Source organism: Leuciscus leuciscus (assembly GCF_965113295.1).
Source record: "Leuciscus leuciscus genome assembly, chromosome: 9".
Lineage (NCBI taxonomy): Eukaryota > Metazoa > Chordata > Actinopteri > Cypriniformes > Leuciscidae > Leuciscus > Leuciscus leuciscus.
In genome coordinates, this window is record NC_138733.1 from 22,596,352 (window position 1) to 22,605,834 (window position 9,483).

At 35.9% G+C, this 9,483-nt stretch overlaps 1 protein-coding gene across 3 annotated transcripts in view; it reads right to left on the minus strand.

The window, feature by feature from the left end:
• brip1 (BRCA1 interacting helicase 1) overlaps positions 1-6,296 on the minus strand; it is a 31,682-nt gene extending 25,386 nt beyond the window's left edge. Inside the window, exons 1-6 of one of the 3 annotated variants that reach the window (XM_082180783.1) lie at positions 6,102-6,296; positions 5,665-5,791; positions 5,375-5,486; positions 4,632-4,823; positions 1,657-1,796; positions 1,403-1,561 (exon numbers count right to left, since the gene is read on the minus strand). In XM_082180783.1, the coding sequence (XP_082036909.1) occupies positions 1,403-1,561; positions 1,657-1,796; positions 4,632-4,823; positions 5,375-5,486; positions 5,665-5,757 (696 nt within the window). In that variant the 5' untranslated portion in view covers positions 5,758-5,791; positions 6,102-6,296. Of the gene's footprint in view, positions 1-1,402; positions 1,562-1,656; positions 1,800-4,631; positions 4,824-5,374; positions 5,487-5,664; positions 5,792-6,101 lie in introns of all 3 variants that reach the window. The other 2 variants (XM_082180782.1, XM_082180781.1) reach the window with 2 other exon arrangements.
• Positions 6,297-9,483: the final 3,187 nt, after the last annotated feature.

Genomic DNA, 9,483 nt, shown 5'->3' on the forward strand with positions numbered 1-9,483 from the left:
GCAAACCTCTTAATTAAACTGGAGCTCGCTTCAAAGGGCCCATTGAAGATGTCAGTCAGCGCTGGCAGGGGCCGAGAACGGTGTCAGGTGAGAGAGTGAAACCTAAGGCCTACTTTCTCTTCTTCCCCCTACCAAACACACCCATAGGCCCGCCCATCAAGCCCAGGCCGTCCTCTTCGGTGACCGTCCACCAATCTCGAGGAACACGTCAGACAAGTCACTCCCTTTTCCATTGTGCCAGTTGTAAGCAATATGTCCTACAGTGTGACGGGGCGTTCACACTGACACAGATTCCTTTCACCACTGGCCATGTGAATACCTGTGGTGTTTGTTACACTGTATCAGATTTTCCTCATGCAGTACATGGAGATGCTGAGCTGCATTTTATAGCCCTACATGTGAGCCTCTCTCAACAAGCCAAATGAATGGTAACCCCACAATTAGGAGGATTTCTGCTACAAGAAGTACAAACTGTCTGTTTAAGGTTATCAATTTACAGATAATGTCAGGCAGATTTTCAATCCGAAAGATTGGATAACGTACCATAAAGTTTGTGATCAAGTGAATCTAGTATCCCCAAACATCAACAAAAACCCACTTTTGCATTCACACTGTAGTGAGCATTGTTTTAGTAACTAACATCCAACATATATAAGATGTAGCCTAAGCGACTATGTGTGTGTACATTAAATCAGAGTCATATGGCTTTTTGTGACACAGCACTAGTCAAATTACAATAATTAAATGGAGATAATGCCTGCTTAAGAACACAGCTGTGTGAAAAACATGCAATGAATCCAATAATATCCCCATGAACCTGTTTTGACCCATCCTCTGCTGCCACCCTGTGGTCAATGTATAATACAACGCAATACATAACATTATATTGATAATATATATATAATATAAAAAAGTATATATAGTATATACAGATAAAATATAGTTACAATTAAATATAGAATTATAATATTGTTTATTTAATAATAAATACTATTCCAGTGGCATCCTTAGCAAAACAGCAGAAGTCTTAAAGCTATAGTTCACCAAAAAATTATAATTACTGTCATCATTCACAGCCCCTCATGTTGTTCCAAACATATATGATTTTCTTGTATGAATTACTTGTACTGAGAAACTGTTAGGGCAACAACATTCTTCAAAATATCTTCTTTTTGTGTTCCACACAATCGAGAAATTCATGCAGGTTTGGAACAACATGAGGGTGAGTATATGATGACAGAATAAAAAAATAAAAAAATGGTGACCTATCCCTTTAATGGATACTGGATGATGAAATGTAGAGAAATATCAAACAGTGCTCTTCATAGCTATTTTTGACACTATTACATCATATTCTCCAAATTAGAGATACGAGTAGAAAATGAGTCTGAGGTGCACTTACACAACACTGTGGCTGCGACTGGCAGCTGGCAGCTTTGGCACCACTGTTCAATTCCATGGTCCAACTCTGAGCCCCAGGCACCGGTCTCCCCAGATCATCCTCCTCTTCATCATCATCAATGTAAATCACTCCTCGTTCGAGACATCTTCGCTTGCCGTTCTGTGAAAAAAAAAAAAAAAAAACCTGAGTGTGACGACAAGACTCAACAAGCCAATCAATAATGTCACAGGAATAGAAGCTATTGGTAGCGGTACCTTTTGCTCTATGCCTGGTGTACGAATGCGCTTCCTGTCCATCTTAAAATCATCATCTTGTTCTCCATTGGAGAGAGAGGCTTGAAGTTTCTCAGAGAGACGGGAAGACAAAGTCGACTTTTTAGGCTGGTCACTTTTGACTGCTGAAACAAAGATACATACTTTATGAGAAAATGGATTACACTTAAGTAATATATCAAAGTGTTGAATCCACATTTAAAGTGCTCCTATAATGCTTTTTCAGATCTACCTTTCATGTAGTGTGTAATATAGCTGTTCGTAAATGTAAAAGGTTTGTAAAGTTTCAAAGATTAAGGCCTTGTCCACACTAATACGTTTTCGTTTGAAAATGCATATTTTTCTCTGTTTTGGCCTTTCATCCACACTGAGACGGCGTTTTTGTCAACAAAGAAAGAGCTTTTTGAAAACGCACACCCAAGTAGATACATCTGAAAATGCCGTTTTCGTGTTGTAGTGAGGACTGTGAAAACTGAGGTATTTGAAAACGATGACGCATGTTTAGTCATGTGATGCATATTGAACCAATAGATATCTATGTTTATACCTGTATTATGCCTGTGCTATTCACTTTCACACTGTTGCATAAGATATGTTACTTTGTACACTCTTTATATCGCAGACCTGCAAAGATGACAAAAAATTTACTTGCAATTGCTGTTCTGTGACAAAACTTGAGGGCAATTGCGTTTTAGACCAAACATATATTGGTGACTGAGTGTGACCTGGACGCATCAGTGAATGGTGAGATATTTTGCTAAATAGAATGATCCTGCCAGAAGAATAGCATGAGAACTTTATGCGCAGTAAGTTGAATTATGCGTATTCTGACGTTTCAGTATGAATGCAAAACTTTTGGAAAACGCTAGTGTGGACAGAGCGGTTTGAAACGAAAACAAAAACGCAGTTTTCAAATGTATCCGGATTAATGTAGACGTAGCCTAAAATGCATGACAAATGTAGTTATTGAGTAGGCTAGGCTCTCTTGTGGTTGATTAATAAATGCACTTACGCAAGCTCTGTGTGAAAGTACAAAGTCTTTTGTTGTTGTTTTAATAGAAAAACCTTAACATAATTTGGAATTAATATTAAGCATTTTATATTTTTCTTGTTTTACCAGTTTTCATAAAGTAGTGAGTGTTCATTTATATGATAAATATAATAAATCAGGAAACTAGATTTGGTAAAATAAGATTTGGAAACATGGCAAAATAAACCATGCGTATGGGTTGATGTTCTCTTGAGTTGTGCTTGCGTGAAAGTGCAGTAATTTTTCAAATGACAACAATAGATGTGGTTATAATATTGAGCAAAATAATCAGGATAATCAATTGAACCATTATGCAGCATGACGAAAATGTGACTAAGTTTTCATTGACTAAAACTAGTGGTTAAACGGATCATAGTTGATCTGCGATCCGTACGTACCAGGCAACGCTGTTCATGCCGCATGTGATTTGTGGATTAATTGCAAGTTTAATCACCATAGAGTGAAAGTTTATAATTTGCTAGTGTTTTGTCTTGCAAGTTTACATATTCAATAGATTTTAAACCATTCCAGTGCTATTTCATTTCTGTATCTGAAATTAATACTACAGTTAGACCTTACTTTATTTGTAACTTTGTTATAGTGCATTTATCTGTGATTGTGTATTTGTTATTAATTTTTACTGACTGTTTACTTGCCTTTAATTATGTGTGAACTTTATTAGTTGGGAAAGTAGTTTTTGCTGCAGTATCAGAGTAAGTAAAGTGTGCTTAAAGTAATGTTGTAGGAGAACCACAAAACAAAATTAAGAGCCTTTAAAATAGCATCACAGACTTTAAGTAACGACTCTTATGTATCAGTTCGAGTGTGAGCAATGTAGCTGTTTTGGGCGACCTGGGTAGATTTGCATTATCCACTACCTATATAAAAAGGTGCATAATGTATTGGATAAAATTAGTGTCCATGCCTAATTACCGGTATCCACATTTTTTTTATAATATGCTCTTTCAGTTGGATGAAGTAGGTAGAAAAACATGGGTTACCTGCATTCGAGTTCTATTGTATCTCAATGGTTTCTCTAGTGCTTGGGAGGCCCAAAGTGTAGGTGATACAAGAATATTTACATCTATTCTGAACCAACGATTAAGAGAAAGAGCACAGAACGCATGGTACACATCAGTCTTAGATAATAAGAAGTTGAATATATATTCACAATGCAAATCAATGGTGGTACAGGAGAGCTACATTGCATCTGTATATAACATACAGTTGTTACGGTCTTTGTTGTTATTCAGATGCTCAGGACACTGTTTGGCTATTGAAACGGGTAGATGGAGTAATACACCAATGACAGAAAGAATTTGTAGTTATTGTAAACTAACTAATATCTCTGCGATTGAAGATGAGAAGCATTTTTTGTATGACTGTTCTTTGTATATGGATCTGCGTAAGAAATATCTGAGTGATCTCACACTTGTTGGTGATGTTTGTGTTGATGTGTCACAGGTTTGTGAGTCAAAGCATGCATTGAGATTAGCATTGTACATATATCATAGAATGAAAAAAAAGAGCATCTGTCATGCTATTGTAACTTTGTAACTATGGGCCGAGAGGCCATGTATTCCTGAATAAACTACTTACTTACACAGACTTTAAGAAATTGTATTTCATCTACAGTAAGTAATGAGTTTGTAGAATCATCTAAATGTTACAAGATGTCTTTTTATTGCACTGTTTTTTACTTGCCACACACACACACACTAACAAAGCTCAACCACCATCTGAACTGATTCACGAAACAAATTAAGGTACTCCTTTGATCCAGTTATTTTAATGTATTGTTCAAAAGACTCACACTCACAAGTGAGTTATTGGTTTGAATCAACATAAATGAATCACTGAATCCATCACAAGGTTACCAAATTAATTTGACTTACGACACCATAAAAATGTTTCAGAAAATGCTCACCTCCTTTTGACAGAGGGGTTGTAGCTTCAGCAGAAGTACCTTCACCAGCAAGATCCACCAGAGGTGGTTTAGATGCTGTGCGGTTGAAAGTGGGATGTGCATTTTGGCTGTGGCACACACATTGACATGGAGTAACCACTTCTGGTTTATTACAGTGGGCCGAACTGGTGCCTGCATTGGGCTGTTCCTTACCTTAAGACATGATAAAATTAACAAAATACGAGGCATTGTGTAAGTGCATTGTTTTATAGAGAAAAAGAGTTAACAAGAGTTTAGTATCACATCATCATTCATACAGGTTCCATCTTCCTACACATTTTTCATTTCAAAACTCCAGACTTTCCAGACTCAAATTTACAAACCTGTAAATTTTTTTCAAACCATATTTAACATAAAATGGTCCATACAGCATTATTTTCAGCATTATATTTGGTGTATAGTACAGTCATCTATAAATATTTATAATTTTCTGTCTTTTTTTATTGGTTCTCTCAAAGTGATAACATGTGCTTTGGCTACACGATGAACCTAAAACGCTTTATAACCTGCATATTCACCTCTGACACATCAGTTTCATAATGTAAATGTGGTTTGATGTTGCGCGATCACCAAACATCAAAGTACAGTCTGATTAAAATTATCGTTTATCTGTTGCTCTCTATACCTTAGTCAGCGTAGATGCCAGAACGATTGACTGAAAAGTTAAAAACACTACAGCTCATTGAAAAGATTTCTAGACATACCAAACTGTGCTTGCTGCCATGCAAGGGCCGAACAAAGCAAAGCAAGACTCTTCCCACTGCCAGTAGGACTCTCCAAAAGACAGTGATTTCCATGGTTAAGTCCACGAATGATCTAAGAGAAATGGGGGGGAAAAACACGTTTCCAAAAATGAAAATTACAGACCTATCAATCTACAAAAGTAAAGAGGCTATTTTAAATGTTTTGTATAAAGATGAAACTGATGACAAAGCTAATTCACTGTAAAACACATCAACAAGTCTGTCGCCAGGCTCAAGACAACAGATCTTACTGAATTCATCATGGCCAGCTGAGAGGGATAAGCTTTACAGGGGAAGTTTATTTTCACCCCTCCTATGGTGTAGTCCACTGGAGCCCCAGCCATTCTGTGTGTCTCTGTGTCCAGTGGAAGTCAGTGTCTGAGGACACAAACATTAGAGCTTTATGAGACTGGAAAACTCTCTTCATCTGACACTTTTGACAGTTTAGCTCCACCTATCAAAGTGTGTTGTGGGTAACGTTAAACACTTAATTTAAACTAAATTAGCCTGACATCATCTATCTTAATTAACGTTACACGAGTAATATTTGAACCGACACTTGACCTAACAAATAACATATCTAATATAAGACATGATTCAATCGACTACAAAATAATAAACGAGTGTTTTATTATAACATTTTAACGTTACTACAGAACTGTCTGCGTAGCAAGTTAGTTTGTCATACTTGCTGCGATTAGCATGAAAATAACACCCGTAAGATCCACCAAGTCTTGGTTTAACGTTACCTCAGGAGTAATGCAAATTAGAGGAATAGCAAATGAATTACGTCGTAACGAAAAACTACATTTTTGACTGGATAAAATTAGCTGTGTAAACAAAACGAGGCAGGAAAATGAAACTCCCGCGCTGCAGCACACAAAACAAGACGTCCCTACGTCGTCAACGTGACGCCCACAGTCAAAATAAAAGACACTCTCCTTTAATTTTTTTTCTCTCTCAAAAATGATAAATAATATCACATATTTCCCTGTGAGTTTTTATATCTTAAATGTTTAAAGATATTAAATCATTATAAGATTCTTCTGAGCAGCTGAAAAAACAAAAAACAAACAAACAAAAAAACACAACAGATAAAACTGTATAAAACAACAAGACCAATAGGATCTAATCCTGTACTGGAGCTTTTTAAAACTGCGATTTATGTTATAATGGCATGGAAAATATTGTAATTATTTTTTCTATTGTAAATATGCAAAGATGATTCGAACTGAAATAGAACATTTTATAAAAGGGAACCTACGCACAGTGTAAAGTTTTACACTTTGTTGGAAGTGATACAATGGGATTATTATTATATTAGCAATATAACTAGAAACGTTCCATTAATAAAATGAAATTAACTGTCTCCATACCTTCTTTTTTTATTTTTGTAAAAATATATATTTATTTTTCAAAATAAAAGTAATTCTAATTAAATGAAGTCAGTCCAGCTAGGACACAAGCGTGTCAGTTAACGTTAAGGAAGATCCGAATGTTTATTCTTGCGCACTTAAAACTAACCGAACTTTACTTAGTGTGACGATAAGTATAACTGAATTAATCATGAAAGTAATTCGTGACTACAACAGGTGGCACTGATACACATAGAGGGCAGGTGAGATTATTTTGAGAAAGTTTATTCAGGTAACTTAACGTTAACTGTCCACTGAGTTTGAGATATCACAAAGAGATCCGATAATGTAGTACTGGGGCAAGAAAGACTTTCAATTCATCTTTTCTACATTTTCGACTTGGGGGTTCATTGTAGTCTGTCATTTATTTCTCACAATATGCATTCCCTTGCCTATCAGTTATCTCGGGTCCGCGTCATTAGAAAAATAAATAAATAATAATTCGTCAATTGTATTGTATTTATTGGCAAATCTAGCTTCATTGAATGAATACAGGGTGATATTCTACACTATAGTGTCACTAAAATAAGCAGCAGCCATTTTTGTTTCTCTGGTGTTGCTAGCTATTAAAATGAATAACTTTAAATTTAAATTCATCTAATGTGACAAAGTGTTACATATCAAGGTGATGGTGACTCAGGAAAAAAAAAAAACACTATTAGTTATATATTTTTAATAATAATAAATAAATAAAAATCAAACCTTTCGGCCATGGTTAAACTCAAGGTGAAATATGGAAAGTGGACCTTTGGGATGAAGCCCAATTTTGATTGTGCCCGATTTATAAAATGTTTGACAGTGTTGATGTGATGTTCTTATGTTTAATATATATATTAACTATATACATATCAAATTGTGAAATTATGATCTGAGGTCAGTTGGAATCAGGAAAAAACAAAGTCTTGTAAAACTGTTATTCAACAGGAGTCTGGATGGCACCAACTAGTTAATAAGGATGAGGCAGGATTATGCTGAAGCGTCATGCACAATCTGTGATTATGGTGATCCCAAGATGCTTGGTGATGTAATTGCACCTTGAAAATTTGCCCGTAATCCCAGGATTAGCATTATTAACATGCTCAGAGTGCCGTAAACCTCATTTCCATATCACTCAGCATTTCAGATGTGATATTTCTGCAGGTTTGGTGTTCAGAAATGCTCAGAGAAAACGAGAGGTTTAATTCTCGAGACTTATTTTGTGGATGTTTGACAGTATTCAGCTATATTTGACTCAAGTGCTCCAAGCTAAGACAAAACAATAGCATTTTGGGCCGGGGTGATATTACATAGAAAAGCAGCATTGTGCAAATCCCAACAGTTATAACAATGAAAATCACTAGAAACTCTAGACCTAAGGACGTAACACCTGCCATAACCCTCACTTTGAGCTTGAGATGTAATAAGTTCCTACTTCAGATATAATATAATTGATATAACAAATAACACTCAAACTTATTTGTATATGCAGGTGTGTATTTGAGAGAAGAGGCTGATGGGAGTCTAGTGATTCTATCTTCACCCTAGCTGGACCGGTGGGACCTCATGATCTACAGTACATTCATAACCAGCTCAACATTATCACCTACATCCTCAGCCAGCAGGTACATGACTAAAGGCTACACCAGTTGATGTTGTGATATCACCTAAGATGCATATTAATCTTGCAGATCATTTGCTCTATTTGTTAACATCCAACAGAGCAGTGCAGTTGTGTAACTTATGTTTACATTTACATTTTACATTTATTCATTTAGCTGACGCTTTTATCCAAAGCGACTTACAATTGCTATACAGTGCCCTCCACAATTATTGAACCCCCTGGTAAATATGATCAAAATTGGCTGTAAAAAATAAATCTGCATCGATTATCCTTGTGATCTTTCATTCAAAAAATGTGCAAAATTCTAACCTTTCATTGAAGTAAAAGAATTGAAAGTGGGGGGAAATCACATTATGAAATAAATGTTTTTCTCCAAAACATGTTGGCCACAATTATTGAAACCCCTAGAATTTTTTACGAGTAAAATATCTCTGAAGTATATTCCCATTAATATTTACCTTTTTTAGTACACCAGGGTGACTAGGAACATGAAACTGTCCAGCTATGACTTCGTGTTTCACAGAAGTTTAAATATGAGGAAACACAAAGGCCAAATCCCCTTAATCATCCATCACAATGAGTAAAACCACAGAATATAGTTCTGATGCGTAGCAAAAGATTGTTGAGCATCACAAACTAGAAAGTGGCTGTAAGACAATAGCTAAAGAATTGAAAATCCCCATTTTGACCATCAGGGCAATAATTAAGAAGTTATAACCAACTAAAGATGTTATGAATCTGACAGGAAAAGGACGTGTGTCTATACTGTCTTAATGCACGGCGAGTATGAAAGTTTGACTGGCCAAAGACTCTCCAAGGATCACAGATGGAGAATTGCAGAGATTAGTTGAGTCTTAGGGTCAGAAAGCCTAAAAAAAAAAATTATCAAACAACCCCTACATCCCCACATGTTGTTTGGGAGGGTTTAAAAAAAACCCTCCTCGCTCATCCAAAAACAAATTCCAGCAAATTTAATTGTCAGACACGACTGGATCTTCAAACAACACAGGGTTCTGTGGTCAGATGAGACTAAAACAGAGCTTTTTGGCAGCAAA